Consider the following 21,312-nt stretch of genomic DNA (forward strand, 5'->3'; position numbering starts at 1 on the left):
TTTCCCATTAGCTCAGTGATTAGTTTATACCAGCCTCTTTGGCCCGTTAGGCCCAATTCGGAGGGGTTTTTATAGGGAGAAGTGAACAGAGCCGCTTCTACGGTTCTCATCTGACGTGGCTCTGACATTAATGTTTTGTTAAACCTTATTTACAGCTCACATTAAAAGAAAATGTAATCTCACAATCACACCAGTCTATCTGGATTAATACTCCATTTATATGTTGCAAATATCAAAATCCCTTCAAATTCACTCATAAAAACCATAACAGTTTGACACTTGTTAATTTTACTGTATACCTCCTGTTATTTTTAATTATTTCTTAAGCAATAATGTATATTGTGAATTAAAATTTGAACATCAAGGGTCTGCACAGTCATAGCTGATTCATCTCTTTTTTTTTTTATCCATCACGTCCAACGGGACCATGCACCTCAGAGAGAAAGACAGGTCACTACAAAAGGCATGCGAGAAAAGGACTTTTTCACATTACACAGCCTATTCAAGTAAATGTTTTTTTGTCTTTTACAGAACACAATTAAAAATTAAAAAAACATGTTGAAAAAAAAAAAAGATATAAAAAAAACAGCATCAGCAGGGTACTACGCATCACCAAAACTGATATTATTATTCTTTGGTGTTTCTGTAATTCCAGTACAACATTGATACCAGCAAATAAATTACCATGTACAAAACAACAATTTTTTTTTTTTGTAATTAAAACTACACAACATTCACAAGCATCAGTACAGTTACATATATACAAATCCTACAGGGTCAAAGCCTGTCAGTGTAGACATTTAGGGTCTCCAGGGACTTACTCGTACTCTTTAACGAGCATTACACTTGTGTATTGTGCATAAAATATAGTCTTAAATAGTTCTTAAATATTACAAAAATTCCATCCAAACACATGAATTGTATAAATCTGAAAAGATAAAATGAGAACCCTTAAGACACACAGATTTGCCTCCTTGTTTTTTTTTTTGTCCTTATCACTTTATCAAAGTTTGTACAACATCTCAGAAGAAATCACATGAAAGGAAATTTTGAAAATACAAAATGAAAAGCCTCAACTCTTCCCTCTAGATTCTGTCCATCAAATTGTTTAGTTGCCAGTTGGGATGTTACAGGAGCGGTACCATTTATTTCCCTTAAAGGTCTGGGATGTGACAGTGATTGATAGCAGCCCAGTTATTAAACTGCAAGGTGATGATGGGAGGTCACATGGAAATTGACACTTCATCACACCAGTTGAGTCCTAAGACATGCAGTTAATTAAACCCTGCATCCTGGGGTTGTTGTAAAAGAAAATCTGTTTTGAGAGATATTTTCTGAAATTGGAAAAATTGGTCCTTTCAAATAAGAGGCAATGGATTTTAAACCTTTTTCGATTTCATTTCTAATATCAGTTAAATGTTTTTATTTTGACACTTGTGATCTATATTTTCTGAAAGGTCAGGGGTCACTGCAGAGGCATTTCCTCCTCGTGTGATCAGGCCCGCGATGCATCCACCGAGCACATGTGTGTGTTAGCTGCGTTTAAATCATACAACAGTGGAAGAATAACAGATCAATATCCCAACGTTGCGCGCGGTCACCATGGATCAGCACACTTTACACTATGGATGGCGTTTGACAGTCACGTGGTCGGGGGCCCATCAGAGCATCGTCCTCGGGTCTGTGTGTCTGAAAGAGTCCTCGTCGTCCGAGTCGGACGTTGGCACGTCGCTGGAGGGGGTGTGCAGGTGGTTGGGCCCGCCGCTCCCCTGGCACACGTACCACTCGTTGAGGTTGGTGACCTGAGGGGAGAGGTTCGCGGAGCGGTTCCTGTGCGCGTCGGAGTGGGGCGAGAGGGGGTCGCCGAGGGGGTTCGTGGACGAGATGTAGGTGACGTTGGTGGACGGGGGCGGCGGCGACTTGCAGTGCACCTTCATGTGCTTCCGCAGCGAGCTCGGGTGCGTGTAGGACTTGTCGCAGCCGCGCACTTTGCAGTAGTAAGGCTTGTCGCTGGTGTGGACGTGGGAGTGCTTCTTCCGGTCGCTGCTGTTGGCGAATTTTCGGTCGCAGCCTTCAAACTCGCACTTGAACGGTTTCTCTCCTTGAAGGAAGAAGGAGAGATGGAGAAACAGTTAGAGTCAGTGCCATGTGGAATAATGCCACACGTCTCCATGCAGGGATTTCACATTTTTTACGCACGCCACAAGATTAGAATTCATTTTCCATCTCCTGTAACTCAATGGACCACAGCTTCTCAACATGTTCTCCTTAAATAAGTACGACATGTGGGCATTTCCCCATTAACTGCACTTCTCCACTGGGGCCTCCTCCTCCTCAGCAGCAGAACGTATTCACTAAACATGTACGTTGGAGCCACCACTGCACACCCACTTGTCCAAAGCGTTTCCCTGTGTAAACGTGTGTAACATGCCTCTGGGCCTTCTGGTTACATATGTGGGGGAGTGAGGGGGAGACCACCAGGAGTCATTTATGTAGTGTGGCAGACTTTGCTATAACTCATCACACACACACTCTCACACACACACACACACACACACACACAAATGAAAAACATGTTTTTTTCAGATTTGTCCCCATGCTATAGGGCATGCATGCAACATTTTGGATTTATGAGCAGTGTTACTTTTTTAAATCCCAATCAGTTGCAAGGTGTCACCTGAACTTTCTGGTGGTTTGTACATTTTTGTTAGATTAATTGTTTTATTTCCCTCGGGTATTTACCGTCATTCACTGCAGTGTAGAGGCCTGACCCATGTTGGTGACATGACGGCCAACATTAAGTTAACTTGACCCACAAGGTTTATACACCAACGAAGACATCCATCTAAAGGATCACTTTGATGTTTAGGAAACATTGTGTTGGACTTTAAGCTCCCTGAAACTCTGGCCAGATTTTCACCATGATGCAGTTATTTTTATTGGACAGTGCCAGGACATACTACATTTCTCTAAAGGAGGGGATAGCCTGTAGTTCAGACTCCTCATGGTTAAATCAATCCACTTTATGCTAAGATAACGTGAACCACGCGCCACAGACTGGACGATGCACAAACTGAGCTTCTGCGTAAACGTCCTACGCCTGAAGATAATTACTTTTACGCGTGTTCGAGCGCTGCCCTGTATGTACGTAAGCACGTTTTGCAAATCATATGCCCTTATCCCCTCACGCCTACTGCAGGCGTCTCTGTGAGTAAAAAAAAAAGGTTTATGTTAAAGAAAGGAAATGAAACACGTTTACTCACTGTGCGTATGCGTCACTGAATAAAAACACTTTTCCGCTCGCTTGTGCGCTCTAGTACGCACGGTCGCCCCGTCCATCCGTTTAGGATGTGAATAGTAAAACAAGGTCGCCACTCACAGGCTACAATGCCACGCAATCGAGTGAGATATTTTCAGATTGCCGTGAGCACGGTGGACACAATTAGAAGCACTGACCTGTGTGAGTCCTCTTGTGAATCTTCAAATTCTCCGAGCGAGCGAACACTTTTCCACAACCCGGGAAAGGACACGGGAATGGCTTCTCTCCCGTGTGAACTCGGATGTGGTTTATCAGTTTGTACTTCGCTTTGAACGCCTTTCCCTCGCGTGGACACTCTTCCCAAAAACAGACGTGGCTGCTCTGCTCCGGTCCCCCGACATGCTCCACCGTGACGTGGTTGACCAGCTCGTGCATGGTGCTGTAAGTTTTGGAGCAGGGCTTCTTCTGACTTAGCTCCTGGTCAATCCATTTGCAGATCAGCTCTTGCTTGATGGGCTGCCGCATGTATCTTAAAAACGCCCCCGCCGCTCCGTGAGGAGCAGAAGCGATGTTCACATTGAGGTTCATGGAGTTGTAGCTGTGGAGAGAAGAGGGTCCATAGTGCTCTGGCCTGTGCCCGAAGTGCTCTGGCCTGCCGTAGATGTCCCCCGGTATACCCAGGCGCATCTGCCCGTTGAGGGCATGGTGGTGGGCACCTTGGGACGCTTGGTCGTGAAGTCCAGTAAAAAGTGAATGGGCCCCACTTTCCGCGTGCCCATAAGCACCTGTTGGGGAGATGAACATGCCATGGTGATGAGGGGAGGAGGCGGAACTATGCTGGTCGCCAAGTGCATGCATAGCAGAGGCTGAGAGTTCTCTCCTGAGGATGAAGTCCCTGCTGCTTGAGTAGCCTGAGTGGGGGTGAGCCACGGGGAAACCAACTGTGGTCTGAGCAGAAGTGAAAGATGCCGCGGTCTGGGCTTCGGGATGGCTCTGAATGTGCTGAGATGGGCTAAGTTTGAGAGCATTTGTCTGTGCCATGTGCTCTGGTCCAAATGGAGTGAGTGCCACTCCGGGGTCGTTGCCCAGCTCCCCAGGGTGGAGGTGGGCATGGTGGGAGAGAGGGTGATGCCCCCCTAGCCCCGGGAAGCCTGTCATATTCTGATGAGGAAGGGGTTGAGTCGCTGCCAAATCCGCTAATCTTAACGCTGGATTCCTCTTGCTTAAAGGGGGCTCCATAACTACACTGACTAGTCCATCCGCACTCTCCGCAAATGTGTTTCACCTCACCACGCGCTCTAAAACATTAGGAAAATATGTATATAAGGGCTCTATAAGTTCTTTTGTCCGGCTTCTAACTCTGCTTGCTCCTTTTCCCACTCTGTCCTCAAGCGATTGGCAGAACATACAACAGTTGGAGGACACAGTGGGGAATACAGTTTAGAAATGGCACTGCGGGTATTGGACGGATTTCGGTGACTGGCAGTTAGGGGAACGAAGCGATTGGCTGTCGTTCAGCGCAGGGGCTCAGCAGGGTTCCGCCCCCTCACTCCCTTTATCGCTGTTGACTCCAAAAAGTTGTACTCACAGAGTTACCAGCAGTTGTGTTTGCGCGGCTTTCTGTTTACTGGTGCCGCCGCATGTGGATGAGCCGAAATGTCAGTTTGTGTGACGAGTGCAGCCCAGTTTGTCTCTGCTTCGCTGTGTCCAAGGGTCTGCGCCGTGATTCCACGTCGCCATATGGGAATAAAAGGGGGGGAATGGCGCGCGGAGCTGCTGCACGGATGAACTGCAAAGACATAAAGTTCCATTTATTTGGGGTTTGGGACATTCTAAAACGCATTTTGGACAAACATGCACCCCAGACACAGGGCAACGTGATTTATCTGGGAAATATAAAATGACAAGAACGCACCTGTGGAAATGCATCGCAGTTTAATTATAGGCTGCAAATTATTTTATTGGAAAAAACTGCCAAAATATATAATAAATGAAAAACACCAGATAAACAGATTTAATGTGATCATTTCCCCGGTAGAGGTTATTAATCATCATCATCATCACCAGTATATGATTCACTCTCTGTCTGTGTTCATTTCAATATTTTTACCACAGCTCTTAGAGGCTTTAGGCTGAATGGGATTTGGATGCTGTCCTTCCAATCATAATATAATACTGAAGTTAGGAAAACCAGTAAAATGTCTTAAATTTTTATTCAAGGCTTTTTGTTTTTTTCATAATGCCTCAATAAAAATTCCCATTAAAACAATTTAAGGCCCGGCCTACATATATAACGATTTAAGGCTGACCTTTATGAGAGTTATAAACGCTCAACAGTAAACCAAGACAAGCTTGTTACAGCCTAATCCATGATTCTTATTATTTGTAGTGAATTTATTGGCAGGTCCTGTAAATGGCTCACATGTTGTTGTTGTTTTTTTTTTAAAGCAAATAAACTAAACATTACTTAACATTATTTATTTTTGAATTTTGGTGATGTTGCCTTGGCACCGATTCCGCGTAACTTCCCCTCCTGTGACGGATCAAGCCATTTGAATGGTGCCTGTTGACAGCAGGACGTGTACGTGTCATCGATATGTCTTCATTCACACACCTTTCCTATCGATTTGGGATCGTCTGGCCTCGAACCACAAGGCGTGTCACTTTTGGGTGCAAGGATTCTGCAACTTGAACAGCAGCTGGTATTTAAAGAAAAAATATTTATCAATCAACAATCAGAGAAATAATTGATTTCTGTCGTAAGAGAGTGAGGGGGTGCATGAAATTCCCCACTTGCACGTGCTCCTCAGCTGTAAGTGATTGTGATAAACTTGATCAGCAGCAACTGAAGCGAAAGGTCTGAATATATTATTTGACACAATCATAACTTTTTGAAATTTGGCACATCTCATCACTTTACTTAACAGCAGCTTTTTTTCCCTCTCATTTTACTTTCCCCATTTTTTAAAAATATTTTTTGTAACTCCTCCATGTATAACCACGTATGTCCCGTTGTATTTTAGAAATTAATATTATAAATGTTCGAGAAACACAGAGGGGCAGTGGGTGCGTCCCTCGTGATGTGTTTAAGGACCCCTGTTACACACACAATAAATTAAACGCCACATGCATGGGAATTTTTTCCCATATAAATATATTAAAATTACATACAAATTCCATCATTAATTTATTAAAATGTATGAAGTAATAAAGGGAAACTATTCCAGTATTTACAACTATGAAACTAAACTATTGACTTGTGGTTTTCCGAATGACCTGAAGCTGTCGTTGCCTCAGACGAAAGAGGGGGACGTCTTAAATCTCTCTCTCTCTCTCTCTCTCTCTCTCTCTCTCTCTCTCTCTCTCTCTCTCTCTCTGTGCCCTCTCTTCCTCGCTCTCCCTCACTCTAAAACAAAGGCGCTTTGTCATAAACAGGGTTATTTTACCAAAAGGAGTCAAGAGGGCAACATATGTGGTCTTAACGGGTCAGAGGTCAAACATCCATGAAACACAAGGTCACGGGAGGCACACAAGTAACCTTCCAGCGCGTCAACATATTGATATTGTCAGATGACAGAGGAAGAAATATGTTTCTGTCCCCCTTCCCCAAATTAAAACACAGGCAACGCTTCCTGGTGTGATCAGCATTATTGATTTTATTGATGTAATTTGCTGCGTCAAAACTCTTCTCTAACTCCGGATCAAGCCCTGGCTAATATTTCATGTCTGCGAGTTGCTGCTCCTAAAACCTGTTGAAATACTGCTCTTTGGGGGATTTCCAATAGACCCCCTTTCTTCCCCAAACAGAAGGGAGAACCCTCAGCCATGTGCCGCTGTACCCGATGGATTTTCTTCCTCCCCTCTCCCTCTCTTTAATTCTCTCTCGCTTTTTTTTTCTTTTTCTTCCTGGGGAAGGTTCTGTGGTTCTTCCAGAGAAATAAAGAAGTTCTTATAGGGGTCGGCAGACGTGACTTTGAACTTGGATCAGCTCCTGTGTTTCCTGTGGTGCGGGTCGAAATAGACTTGGAAGAATGGCACACAACGCGCAGCCTGTCCCACTCTGAGCTAAGAGACACGTTTTCCCCCAAAAAAGACGTTTTTTTTTCTAAACGTTTCCCTCAGCCGTCAACGTTATTCCTGCGGTTGACAGAACACCGGAGAGCTCAGGGAGTTATGGTTGTGTGTTGGGACCAGGAGAGCTTGTGGGATTTTGGGGATTTTGGGTGAAAATGTGAGTATATCCTCCTTCCTTTGACGAGTGCTGTGAATGAGCAGCTGTGGTGCAGTCTATCGCCTGGATATAGCAGATTGAGTGCATGCGTACTCGCAGTGGAAAGTTGCCAGTAAATTGTTCCTTCTATTTTTTAACGTGTGTGTGTCTGTACTGGATCCAAAAAGGAAATCCCACGAGGGAAATGTTAGTTAACAGTGTGGCTGTGCATTCATTGTTTTCTATGAGGGCCCACTCTCATATAGAAGCTCCATTACACCCTCACTCCTTATCAGCTATAAAGACGTGACTTTTATTGCTTAAAACTTTACCATCGTGAGTTCAGGAAAAGAAAAACACACCACCACTAATGGTTTACTCGGATCTAAAGCGCAGCTCGCCACCGTGACATGTCACTTAATTGGTGTGGTGAATGTGAGAACCACCGAGGAGGCAGAACCAGCAACATATGGAACCATTAAAGGAACCAACAACCACTGGTGGAGCACCACTACAGGCCCAGTTGTGGTTCTTACAACCAGTGAAAAAAGAAAAAGAAAAAACACACCATCTGGAGCCACACATGCTTTTTTTCAGCTGTGTTTAGTTGAAGTTTAGTCAGATTTGAATCGTGCAATAAACCACATCTTAAATTATTAATAGATGATTAAGATATTTAGGATCATAAAATGAATGTTATTTGTATTAATATTTAAAACAGATGTTTCAGCAACATGCACACAGAGTTTATTTAAAAATCCTAATAATAATAACAAAATAGTAAAAGTGAGATTTCATTTTGCATTAATATATTAAGACAGTTCCGGTTTCCATTCAGTTTTCCAATGATCAAGACTTTTAGGTTAATGAAATCATTTAATATCCAAACAGTGTGTGATGCTTAATGTATGTGAAGGTGCCTGCGCATAATTCAAACTATTTTCTGCAGTTGTATTGACATGCGTACTGAACCTAATATTGTCCTTATGGTCCAGTTATCATGGTTATGTTATAATTATTCTGTTTTTAATAGCAGGGTATAGCGTAAAGGTGAATTTACTTATTGTTGTTTGCAAATGTAAACAGATTTATAATATTTACTCTGCGTAAACAACACATTTCCTAACACGCCACATATTTTTTCCTCTGGATCTTAATGTTCACCCGTCTGTAATGTCATTTTTTTTTTTATATGTAACACTCAACAACATGATACCTATGAAGCATACACAACAAGAACACGTTCGCTCCTCTCTCCTAAGTCGTGTTCCTTTTTCGCCTCCATGCCCCCCAAATGTTCTCCCTAAAAGTAGGCGGTAATTATTAGTGGAAAATGGCGATGCGCTATTAAGTCGCCTGGGCGCTACCTGCTATTGGAGGGGCACCTGGGATTGATGAGGCGCGGCGGCCAATGAGACGGCGAGGACTGGATGAACGGGCTCCAGTTAAAGGGGGCGGAAGAGGAGGTAGAGCCAGTCCACGGAGAAACAGGGACCCTCCGCGTTAAAGGCAGGCAAGCCACAGAAATAAACACATACCCAATCGGAGCAGCGATTTTCACTGAGATGCTCCAGCTACTTTCGCTCTGTGTGCGCAAAGGACACCTAGTAAGATAATTATTTAATTCTTCCAGTGCGTTTTTGTTAACGCAGCCAACTGTCGCAGTCCAGAGGAGGGGACACGGAAACTCTTCACTTCGTCTCATTTGGATTTTTTCACTCACAACTTCACCAGATTTTAAATCCAGTGTTCCATAAAGACAAGCTGATTTTTTTTCTTCCCTCATGACCGGAGCGACGATTTGAATCACACCTGATATGGTGTTTCCAAGGTTGGAAGTTGAATCGATGCGCACCAGCATCCACATTTGATTTTGTTCTTCTCTGTAACTTATTCGCTGTAGCTGATTCAAACATTTAAAAAAAAAAGAAAGAAATTCGTTCTCTGCGATAATGTTGCTGGATGCTGGTCACCAGTTCCCCGGACTGGGAGTGGGCTCATTTGCCAGGCATCACTCAGCCAGCGAGATGCAGGAGAGAGACTTGAGTTTGGCACAAAATAGCTTTGTAGACTCGGCACACATGGGCGCGTTTAAGCTGAACCATGATCTCTCCCCGGGACAGAGCTCTGCCTTCACCACCCAGGCGCCCGGCTACCCCGCTGCGGCTCTGGGGGCTCACGCCGCCCATGTCACATCGTATGCAAGCTCCCCTTTCAACTCCACCAGGGACTTTCTCTTTCGCAGCCGTGGCTTCGGAGAATCCTCTCCGGCGAGCAGCCAACACACTATTTTTGGCCCCACGGCAGGATCCCTCCATCACTCCCACACAGACTCTCAAGGCCACATTCTGTTCCCCGGGATCCACGAGCAGCATGGCTCCCACGGATCCCCGAATGTCCTGAACGGGCAGATGAGGCTCGGACTACCCGGAGAAGTTTTCGGACGCTCCGAGCAGTACCACCAGGTCTCCAGCCCGAGGACCGACCCGTACTCGGCCGCGCAGCTCCACAACCAGTACGGCTCCATGAATATGAACATGGGGATGAACATGGCAGCCCACCACCACCCCGGTGCCTTTTTCCGCTACATGAGGCAGCAGTGCATCAAGCAGGAGCTCATCTGCAAGTGGATCGACCCCGAGCAGCTCAGCAACCCGAAGAAGTGCTGCAACAAAACTTTTAGCACCATGCACGAGTTGGTCACGCACGTCTCCGTGGAGCATGTCGGTGGACCGGAGCAGACCAACCACGTCTGCTTCTGGGAGGATTGCCCCCGGGAGAGCAAACCGTTCAAGGCGAAATACAAACTGGTTAACCACATTCGGGTGCACACCGGGGAGAAGCCTTTCCCATGCCCCTTCCCCGGCTGTGGAAAGGTCTTCGCACGCTCGGAAAACCTGAAGATCCACAAGAGAACACACACAGGTAATTATTATTACGCACTAGAATATTTCCCTGAATTTATTTGGATGGATAAGGCTTTTGTTGTTGCTGTTACTTAAGCGTGTATGTGCAATTATTGTGCTGTTGTTGTTAGGGTTTCAAACGCGCCTTGCCAAGACAAACACACATTAAGATCTGATTAACAGCGGCTATTCCAGGCTGTTTAAGTAGATAGTAAGAAAGTAGAAACAGAGTAGATTTGGGAGCACGTCCAGAGAGTTAGTTGGTTTAAAGTGGTGCCATTTCTTTCTTCAGTTTACGCACAGGCACATTCTAGCGGTTGTTGTTTAGTGAAACGTTTACGCACAGAAAAAAATAAAATAATACTCGATGTGTGGAGGTTTTGGTGTTAGTGGGTAAACTTTAAAATGGGTCAAAGGGGAGTGTGCCAACGCGTAGCGTGCACCGTAGAGCTGCAGGGCTCGTAGTAAATCATATCAGTTTCTTCACGGTAGCGTGTTTACGATAGTACGCGTTTTATCAAAGAGCTCAAATCGCTTCTCCAGTTTTACGCACACGCATTGTGTCACACTGGCACATTTGTACGCGTATTTCAGGATCGATTTGTTCTCGATATTTGTGGAGTAGTTGTGAGTGTGGATTTTCAGCCGAGCCCTGGTGCCCCTCATGCCGGAGGATTTGCCTTTTGTTTTGCGATGCGTCCCTTTAGATAGAGGAGCTGAGGTGCTAGACGGGGGCCATTACCAGCCCTTCACATTTGGACTTATTTTCTTGGGGAATACATGATGGTGCCGTGCCACAGAGTTGCTCAGGTGCTAATTAGATTTTTATTGTCTCCCAGCAAATGGTACGCCTTCTGTAGGCCTACTGAGGACGGCCTGATCCCCCTCTTTCCCACCCCCTCCAAATCACTATGCGCATTATTTAGGCTAAATAAGACGTAGAAGCTACCCCCCATCCCATTCACTAAATACGCTTCAAACTTTGCATAGGCTAAATCAATTGTGACTACGGTATGAGGTGTTTTAAAACTGTGTATTTTTTTAAGGAACACCTTCATATTTCTCCACACTCACAACTTTCGGATTTTAATTTTACGCACTGAATGATGCGCACAGATCCTTACTGTTACACACTCTGCCCGAGGCATTTCTCTGCAATATATCTCACTGTCTTTTTCTTTTTGCCCCCTTTCAGGAGAGAAGCCGTTCCAGTGTGAGTTTGAGGGCTGTGACAGAAGGTTTGCAAACAGCAGCGACCGAAAGAAACACATGCACGTTCACACGTCGGACAAGCCTTATCTCTGCAAGATGTGTGACAAGTCCTACACACACCCCAGCTCCCTCAGAAAACACATGAAGGTAAAGACCCCTCTCAGGAAATGTGTGTTGAATACATATGCCCTGTGTTTATTTGTTATTTACACCTAAGTCCTAATGCTAGTGGTACTTTTGTGGAGTGTGAATAATTCATTCCCATCCAACTTAACATAATTTGTATTTTTCCCATGCACATGTCAGATTTTAAATACTCATTTGTATTCTTTTAATTTCCTCAGGTTCACGAAGCGTCCCCACCACCACCACCATCAGACTCATCACCAGCAGCCAGCTCTGGGTATGAGTCCTCCACGCCTCCAGGCCTTGTGTCCCCCACCACCGAGACCCAGAGCAACACCAACATGTCCCCAGCCTCAGCCGTCCACAACTCCACCAGTCACAGTGGCCTATCCTCCAATTTCAGTGAATGGTATGTTTAGGACTAAGGCGAAACGAGGCGACACACACACACTCGCTTTTCACAGCACTGGAACCTCCAGCAGGAGATTTTGGGGGACCTGTGCACACGAGAGGCACACAAACATTTGTTTATTTTTTATTTTGTTACTTCTGATCCACCAGGGAAGACGATGATATCCAACAGAGGAAAAATATGTATAATATTCGAGGTGTATTTCATATTGTAAATAATTACTAAAAGCCCACTTTTTCCCATTGGTTGTGATAGTTTGTCAGTCTTTGGTGTATAGATGTTCCTTCAATGGTAGCTATTTCTCTAACTGGACTTTTAGTGCACATATTACGATTAAATTGTACTATAATGTTGAATATTGTGATCTTAAGGCAAATTGATTGTACTATACTTAACACCTATAAACTGGAAAGAGTGCCAAAGTTAACATTTAACTCAAACAGACCACAATATTATGCTTGTGAATGTATGTTTTAGTTTGCTGGGCTTAACTTGTGATGTTTTGTGCTTTGCAAGTTTGAATTGTGAAATACTATCTGGAAGATTGTGAGGAAAATAAACGTTGTGCCGTTCGGTTTTCTGTAACTATACATCCATCCTTTTGTAAATATCAGCTGCCATATTTATCCATTTGTAATTAAATTATGGTATTTACTTGCTACAGATGAAACAGTATTTATAAAGAATGTTTCTTTACTATAAATATGTACAATTATGAGCTAAACATGGGCAGTTGTTTCGTTATGTGCTTTTGTTGAAAGTTTTAAGAGGTGTTTTCTTCCTTATTGTGATAAGAATTTTACTGCATACAAATATAATAAAAGGTGTTGCAAGTGCTAAATATTTGCTTTGCTTTTTCATGCTTTGTGCGGCCGGTGCAGCTGTTAGTGAGTTGTTTCTTGTTTTTTGAGGTTTTTAATCTAATTTCTCAAGATGCGAAAAATAACATCTCAGTTCTAATTTAGGCGTCAAATCTTGATCAAAATCTCTCTGCTCTTAATTCCTCTCCTTGGGTTTAAGAGCATTGTGATGCTTTACCTCCATTGCTCACAGGCCCTGCACAATGTGGCTGCTGTGACGCTGTGAATAAACCAGAGATTGGGGAATTCATCTGAACTGTGTGAACACAGTCAGAAGTGTATTAAAATAAATTACCAAAGGGAATTAATTTGTATCTATAGTCACAATCATGCTTTTGAATTTTATTTATTTATTTGTTTTAATTTAAATGAAAAAGAAAAAAAGCAAACCTGAAGCAATTTCTCTCAATTTTTCACACTTGGGGCTTGTGTGCATGCAAGGGTGTTCACGAAGGGGGGAAACACTTTTTTCCCCCCCTCCTCCACAAATCACATCTTCGCACTTTATATTTTCTCAGGTCAGTTACTGAGTTTATTTGAAAACACAGCCTGTAAATGTAAACCCCCCTCCCCCCTCGGTCTGGACACTTTACTGCAGAGTGCTGGGCTGAGACAGCCGTGAACTTGAACTTGACTTGGCTTAGACCTATATGGATGAAACCTCCTGGCCATATGTTCCCATGGCCCTGCTATCCATTTAGAGGGTTTTTTCACTTCAGATGTGTTAATTTGACGTTGCTGTGAGTGAGGATAATGGCACACGTTAATGTCACTGAACTTTTTATAGCACAAACGTAGGTTCACAATGGTCCGAGCTGACCGAAAAGAAAAATATAACCTTTAGATGCATTAAATAAATTTAAATTTTTTTTTTTAGGTGTTTATATGTTGTTGTGTGAGGCTGCTAACTGCAAACATGCCTGTGTGTGAATAGGTTGCTGTTAATATCCTTGTGTGCACCATGGATGTTCAGAAACCTGCAGCAAACACGTAGTGGGACTTGTTAGTGATGGTGGATATCGCTGCAGGCCGAGTCTCCCCAGCAGCAGCAGCAAGTGGCACTCACTCAGTCTGTTCTTATGGAGCTGCTGCCTCCTGTTATACAAGCTGCTCACAGTACTTGGCTCCCAGAACTATGTAGTAAATAAAAAAGGTGGAGACGATGCTGATTACAACCAGAAACGAGATCAATTAAAACCAGTTAGAATCTTACTTAAAATTATGTTTTTTTTTTCTTCCTTAAAAATCCACGTTCACAAGTTGGTAACATCCCCCGTTACCATCCCCCATATTTACATTATCAGCCAATCAAAAGCGCGTAAAACTCTTTTTTTTAGGAGGGAAATAAAAAGGGAATGCACCTCAGACGTCGATGAGAAAAGTGCTGGTTTATACATGCAGCTTATTCAGCTCTGGAAATCGCCTCCTAATGGCCCCTTCAGTGGCTGGCCCGGTGACCCCTCCGGCGGAGGAAGGTATGACCTGTGGGGAGTGGGAAAGGTCAGCTCCACACAGTGCGTCGATGCCGGTTCCTGTTCGGCTCCTGCTGCGCTGATATTGATCCGCGGAGAAGGAAGCACTTTTTCTCCTCCTTCTTCTTACCTCTCACAGCTCCTTGTACATTGTTGACTGTACTGTGAAGACGCAGAGCTCAGCCGGCTTCACTGGGCCTGCAGCTCCTCGTGTTGGTGGTTTTTTGTTTTGTTTTGTTTTAAGTTTCATATTTGAGATCAAGTCAAAGTTCAGGAGGGAATCTCGGAAGCGCAGTGATAAGTTCAGTGCGTAATTTGTATCCTGCGTGAAACCCGCGCGTATCCACATTTTTAATTGTGGAAAACCTATTGGATGCCGATGTGAGGTGGCTGTTAGATTTAAGACATAGAGACCACGTTATAGACAATGAACTGTAACTATATTATTCAGACTATGGAGTTAAATCGTCTTTTGGCACAGGCCACATGTGAATGTCCAGATCTTTGTCATCCTTTCAGCAGGTTGATGTAACTCTGTTTCAGGGACTAAATCCGCTGGGAAGCACGAGTTTTATTTCATACATGGATTCGTGATGGATTCCGGTTTAAAACAACTTCTTTAACAGCTTATAGCAAGAATTGTAGTGTGTTTGGGGAGTTCAGCACACGCAGACTCACTGAATGACAGATATTTACTTATTTAATCACTTTCTGGATGTGTCATCAGATACAGCGTTATTTAGGGTACAACTACATCAGTCTGTGTGTGTGTGTGTGTGTGAGAGCGAGAGAGAGAGAGAGGGGTGGTGTGGGGGCTGCCACAGGCCATTTTTATGATCAACACCAGTTGACAGGGGCAGCATGTCGATATTTGGGACAACATTGTTGAAATGAAGCTCCGCCGCAATGAGCTGAAATCTCTCTCTGTGCGCTCATGGCTGGAGTTTGGGAGTGAGAGGGTGAAACAATCAAGCAGCGGTGGTGATGATTGCTGGGCCTCCAGGGAATGGAATCTGCTCTGGTGCCTTCACAAGCGATGCCCTACAGCGGGCGCACGAGCGTGTGTGCGTGTGTGTGTGTGTGTGTGTGTGTGTGTGTGTGTGTGTGTGTGTGTGTGTGTGTGTGTGTGTTTGCGTGTGCGTTTGTGTGTGTATGTGTGCGTGTGTGTGGTGTGCTTGCGTCCTGCAGGCTGCACTTGTTGGTGCGCAACCGCAACACGCACGTCTCAGACCTGTCAGACATTTCAGGTGCATTTATCCTCAGCTCTCTCTTTCTTTCTCTCTCTCTCTCTCCGTCACACACACACGCCCAATATATACACTTAATGTGCACTGTTTAATTTGGCTTGTAACGAAAATAAAAATCTATGAGGATGTGATTTAGAAATAAATTGTATAAACATCCATCTTCTTAAGGTGGGAGCGTTGGACAAATATAACGAGAGCAGCAGCTGCTGAGAAGCTGTTATTGTTTCTTTTTCATTTATTATTAATCAATTATAGCAGCGTCAATGTTTTATTTTTCCAAGTGTTATTTAAAGGAGAGCATAGTGTTTTGTTTTAATTCATATTTTGTTATTACTTTATATAAAACCTGCTGAGAGAGCTACACCTATTACAGCTTTTCCTGGTAACACATCCGCCTCAATTCAAGTACGATTTACTTTAAGATATGAAGCGTCATCATGCACAGTTTAGATATTTGTTGTATTTAATATACACTGGGCTTTGAATTGCGCTTCAATAATCAAAAGTGAGAGTTGTAGAGTAACAAAAAACTAACATTAGAAAAAAAAATCTAATAAATGTCTGGTGTTGGCCAAAAAAACGTACGAATTATTCTAAATGAAAACAAATCAATTAGCAGATAAATAATACTTCATACCAACAAGGAGCTGTGACTATTTGTAATTAATTATTTACAAACACACAAGTTTGTAAAAGCCAAAATAAATTCCTTCCAAATCAGCAAAGATATGTTACAACAATTATGTATTATTATTTATTTTACTAATAATAGTAAAAATACAAACTTTTATAGTAATAATAATAATGGAATACATTGTAGCAAAGAAAGTTCCATATAAACTTTTGCCTTGTTCACCTCAAAGCGTTTATTTGTTCTGATTCAAATGACTAATATGTGAATCATGAACGTTTCATGTTTATTTATTATTTCAATTCGACTTTCTGTTTGCCAAACTTCCTGTTGGTGCCTTTATAGAAACTTATTAATACCCACATTTCAGTTGAGTGAATATGTGTCAGGGCTGAACCACTCACTTCATTGTAATTTCGTATTTAGCACTGAATTCGTTTCTCGACGTGAAACTTCCTCAATGGGCCTCGTCTGCAGGAACAACATGAGTTTTATCAGCCGACGTGTTTGGAAAGAAAACTTTTTTTTTTTTAAACAAACGCTGGATCCTCTAATTGAATTTGAGCTGCTCTAATGAAATGAACGCGTCCGGCCGCCGGCCCGTGTGTTTTTATAGTCACACACACACACGCACACACACACGCAGACACACACACACACACGCGCACACACACACACACACACACACACACACACACACACACACACACACACACACACACACACACACACACAACGTAACTATCATGACCAAAAGTAAAACAAAACAAATGATAAATAAAAACAATGTTACAGGCATAATATCGCTTCATGTATTCATGTAACATCTCATCTGAACATTGTTATGTTCTGATATGAATTTAAGTTTGTGACTTTGACCTTTTATGTCATAATAATGTTTAATGTGAGTCTGTGATGTGAATGGAAGGAGGAGGCAGTTTATGACATGAGGCCCTTCATGGTGTAGTTCCTCTTCCCCTCCTTCTCCGTCTGCAGACCACTGTGGTCCATATAATGAGTGCTGCATTAAATTACATCCTTAAAATCCAATCTACTATAACACTGAAGTCCTTTCTTATATCAATTATTTGCTTCTTTCTTTCTTTCCTTCTCTCTCTCTCTCTCTCTCTCTCTCTCTCTCTCTCTCTCTCTCTCTCTCTCTCTCTCTCTCTCTCTCTCTCTCTCTCTCCCTCTCTCCTTATCTCTCCCTCCCTCCCTCGCTCTGTCTCTCTGTGACATGGCTTGTGTGTTGTGTTTGCGCTGAAGTCGATGTACAGTCTGCCTTCCTGTGCCACGCAGCCCCCGTGGCCTTTCATCTGCAGTTCAGCGGCCGCCTTTTCTCACACAGATGAATGTGTTTCTGTGAAAGAGCCGGAATGGCTGTCACTTCTCCTGGCACGGCGCAGAAACAAACAAAACCCCCTACTCCTTTAAGGAAGCTGGCGCAGGCACCTCCCATTGGACACAAACACCACAGAGTCAGAAGCACAAATAGCCTCAAAAGCTAAACACTCTCCCTTTCATGCAGAAAGCTTGGCATGACTGGTCCTCTCCTGCACACAGAGAAACACAAAGTGGAGAGGTGCAGAGTAAATTACATACTTGAGCTTGACTGAGGTCGTGCTTATTGTTGTGGTCTCCCCCCACCCCACCCTCTGCGCTCTCCCCAAAATTGTTAGAATTCAACTAATCCCTCACAAACTCAGCATCCTCCCCTGGTGTTGCCTTTGCTGCAAGGTTCTCAATGTGGCTCCCACACAACAACACCTTGCCATATCTGTTTATTCACCACAGTGGATAATGTGCTGCTAATGTGAAGTGTTTTCAGGGAACTTTTCTGCTGCAGCCAAGGCTCGGGGAGACGGGAGCGGCTGTACAACCAAAGGCCAATTATCTGCAAACACAATACAACACAAACCAGGCGCACACTGCTGATACGAGCCTTTTGTAATCGGTAGTTTTATAAGTATTCACAGCTCAGAAACCTTTGGTTCATGCAAACTGGAACCAGTTGGGATGAGAGTCCAATTTTGAATACATGTAGGAAAGCACGCTGTCATGGCTCCCCCCTCACACACACACACACACACACACACACACACACACACATATGATCGCAGACTTCCTTTTCCATTCAAAACCACACTCAGCCAAGGAAATTTTCAATTTCCCAACACCTGTAAACATGCTGTTTTACCTCGGCCGCTTTGATCTTCAAACACACCAGAGTGCTGCCCTGAGGGACACTGTGTGGAAAGGTGACCGGTTGGTGTGTGTGTGTGTGTGTGTGTGTGTGTGTTGTGTGTGTTTTCTTGTTTTATGGGAATGCTGGCTAGTAATGGAACATACCTCTCGGTCATTTTGCTTTTCATATTTTAAGCTCACAATGGGAAAAGTCTGCCACGCGTTCCTCGTCATTAAGATCATCTCAGATGAGGCTGGGAATGAAAAAGATGCATTTCAGGCCCTGCTCATAGTCAAGTTCAACAACATGTAGTAAAGTAAACTGATGTAGTTTAATGTGAAGGTCACTGAAAACTAAATTACAAAGCTCCAAATCCATTACTTCTCCCTTGAAGGATAATTTCAAATATCACTAAGGGACAAACTATTAGGAATTTCCAAAGTTTTGCACAATTGTTTCTTAAAGTTGAAAAAGAAAACTTTGAGAGCAAGAAAAGACGGGAGCAAAGTAAGAAAAGACAATTATCAGATTGTCCAAAGTAAGAAAAGACAAGTTTAAAGTAAGAAAAGATGAGTGCAAAGCAAGAAGAAATGTGCAAAGTAGGAAAAGACGTGTGCACGTGCTTGGTTTTGACACCAGCTTGGCTCAGTCTCTATTGTGTGAAAAATTGATCATGGCAACCCGCCTAACATGATCATTCAAGAGATATCTTGATTTTAAAAGAAAATAGTCCATTAAATGAGCAAATGTTGGATTTCTTTTGTTTTTCCGAGTTACACACGGTGAACAGCGTTTGATTTAATTTCTCTGACAGTGACAACAAACTAAAAGGTCATCGCTAAAACTGTATAAAGATGTGAAGATGTAATCTGTGATTCATTTTTTTTTTTTTTTAAATCAGGTTGATCTCTTTGTCTGAACATTCATTGTGACACATCAGAAAAGTTTTCTAAGCACCGTTCAGAAGAAGAAAAAAACACAACTTTCATGCCAGTGAAGGAAGGTGTGAGCACAGTGTTCATGCTCCCCCACACACACACACTCGCTGTCACTCACATTCAATTCATGAGTGATCAGAAAACAAAAGTCACAACTCGTACTCAAACAGATTTATACGACATGACACAGGAATGAGTTGAATATGCCCCCTGCTACTCCCCCCCAAACACACACACACACACACACACACACACACACACACACACACACACACCCACAAGCCCCCCATCTGTCGTCTGCTGGGCTTTCTGTTCTCTTCAGGTATTTTTCTGCTTCTCTCAAATCTTGACATGAGCTTAATTTAAAGGCAACAGCGACAGGAGTATTTTTTTTTGTTGTAAATTCCCCTCCTTTATTTGAGATGATTTAATTTGTGATGTGTTGTGACACGACTGTGTTGAATGTTTAATGTCTTAAATCACATCGGTGGTAAAAGGCTGTCTGACTTCCACAGGTTTATCTAATGAGACAGAAATGAAAGAGGACAGGGATCAAACCAGTTGCGGTCCCCGCGATGCAGACTCTTATTCAGTAAGTCATTATCACTCTGATCTTAACAACATTTTCACTGTCTGCTTCCCTCCAGAGGGTTCCATTCACCGGAGGAGACAAACAAATAACACACTGGTGCTGCTTTTGTCACATGCAAATCAGCAGCTCACTTCTTTCTTTCTCTTTTTTTTTTTTTTACAGCATTTCAATCAGAAGCAGCATTTGGTCACAGCACTGCTATAGGCTATTGATTGCATTTTAAAAAAAAACATACAGTGAATATTGTTTAATTTCATCTTAGCAAGGAGTCAGGCGTTTTCCTCGAGGTTTACCAGTGCCAGCCTCTCTCCGCAGGGGGCCGCTGGGATTGCACCCCACAGACATTGTCAGTTGTCTCAGAAGAGCCTCTGCTTGCTTACCTCCACTTCTCGGGTGTAGTGGGCCGGAAGGAGCTAATTTGATTGACTTTCACCCTCAGTTTTTTTTCTTTTTTTCTTCTTCGGCTCCTCTTCCCCTTATACCTCGCAGTCCCTTGACAGTGAGAGACCTTTCTGGTCAGTGAATGTATTGACAGGCAGTCATTTAGCACTTGACATGTCAATGCCCCGTCCACTCTGGTCCTGTTACATTCTGGGTGTTTTTGTATATTCCTCATTGACGGGATTGATTTATTTGTCAGTAACGGATTGTGGCAGTGTTCACCACTGTGTAACACTCTCCAAGTTAGTATCCCTGTAAAATGAACACCAGCATTTAAAATCAATTTATTTAATCCCTGAGATAGTCCTTTATTAGTCCCACTATGGGGAAATGTACCGTGTTACAGCGGCAAAAAGGGAATAGTGGAATAAACACTCAGTAAAGGCAATAGTAAGTAAAAACACAAGGAACTATAAAAGATAGGAATATCTACAATGTAAACAACATGTATGATATTTAAATTGCACAGATATAAAAGGGTTATTGCACGGTTAGATCAGTTGAAAACCTGAAAAGATATATATATATATATATATATATATATATATATATATATAAGGTACATGTGGTTGCCTGGGAGAAGAGCACAGCAGCAGGAAGGAACAACCTGTGATACCTCTCTCTCTCTTTGAGTGAATTGAATCAATCTGTCACTGGCGGAGCGGCCCAGTGCTGTGATTTATATATATATCAATAGTCTTGAGCTTTTCCTGCAGCCGCCTCCTGTTTAATCCCTGCCATTCACATGTCAAATCCACCTACGTCAATAGGGGGCCTCAGGAAAATCAAGGTCATGATGATAAAAGTTGCCATATTCTTGC

The 21,312-nt window shown here is 43.1% G+C and overlaps 2 protein-coding genes across 2 annotated transcripts; one reads left to right on the forward strand and one right to left on the reverse strand.

Annotated features, from left to right (window-relative positions):
- Positions 1-211: 211 nt before the first annotated feature.
- zic5 (zic family member 5 (odd-paired homolog, Drosophila)) lies at positions 212-4,670 on the reverse strand. Its single transcript, XM_035173818.2, has 2 exons — positions 3,457-4,670; positions 212-2,101 (listed from the first exon to the last, which is right to left on the reverse strand). The coding sequence occupies exons 1-2, from the start codon at positions 4,496-4,498 to the stop codon at positions 1,662-1,664; spliced, it is 1,482 nt and encodes a 493-aa protein (XP_035029709.1). The 5' UTR covers positions 4,499-4,670; the 3' UTR covers positions 212-1,661.
- A 3,746-nt stretch (positions 4,671-8,416) lies between these two features.
- Positions 8,417-12,966, forward strand: zic2a (zic family member 2 (odd-paired homolog, Drosophila), a). The gene is made up of 3 exons (XM_035173768.2): positions 8,417-10,394; positions 11,571-11,734; positions 11,932-12,966. The coding sequence occupies exons 1-3, from the start codon at positions 9,422-9,424 to the stop codon at positions 12,130-12,132; spliced, it is 1,338 nt and encodes a 445-aa protein (XP_035029659.1). The 5' UTR covers positions 8,417-9,421; the 3' UTR covers positions 12,133-12,966.
- Positions 12,967-21,312: the final 8,346 nt, after the last annotated feature.

The sequence above is a fragment of the Hippoglossus stenolepis genome, chromosome 13 (assembly GCF_022539355.2).
Source record: "Hippoglossus stenolepis isolate QCI-W04-F060 chromosome 13, HSTE1.2, whole genome shotgun sequence".
NCBI lineage: Eukaryota > Metazoa > Chordata > Actinopteri > Pleuronectiformes > Pleuronectidae > Hippoglossus > Hippoglossus stenolepis.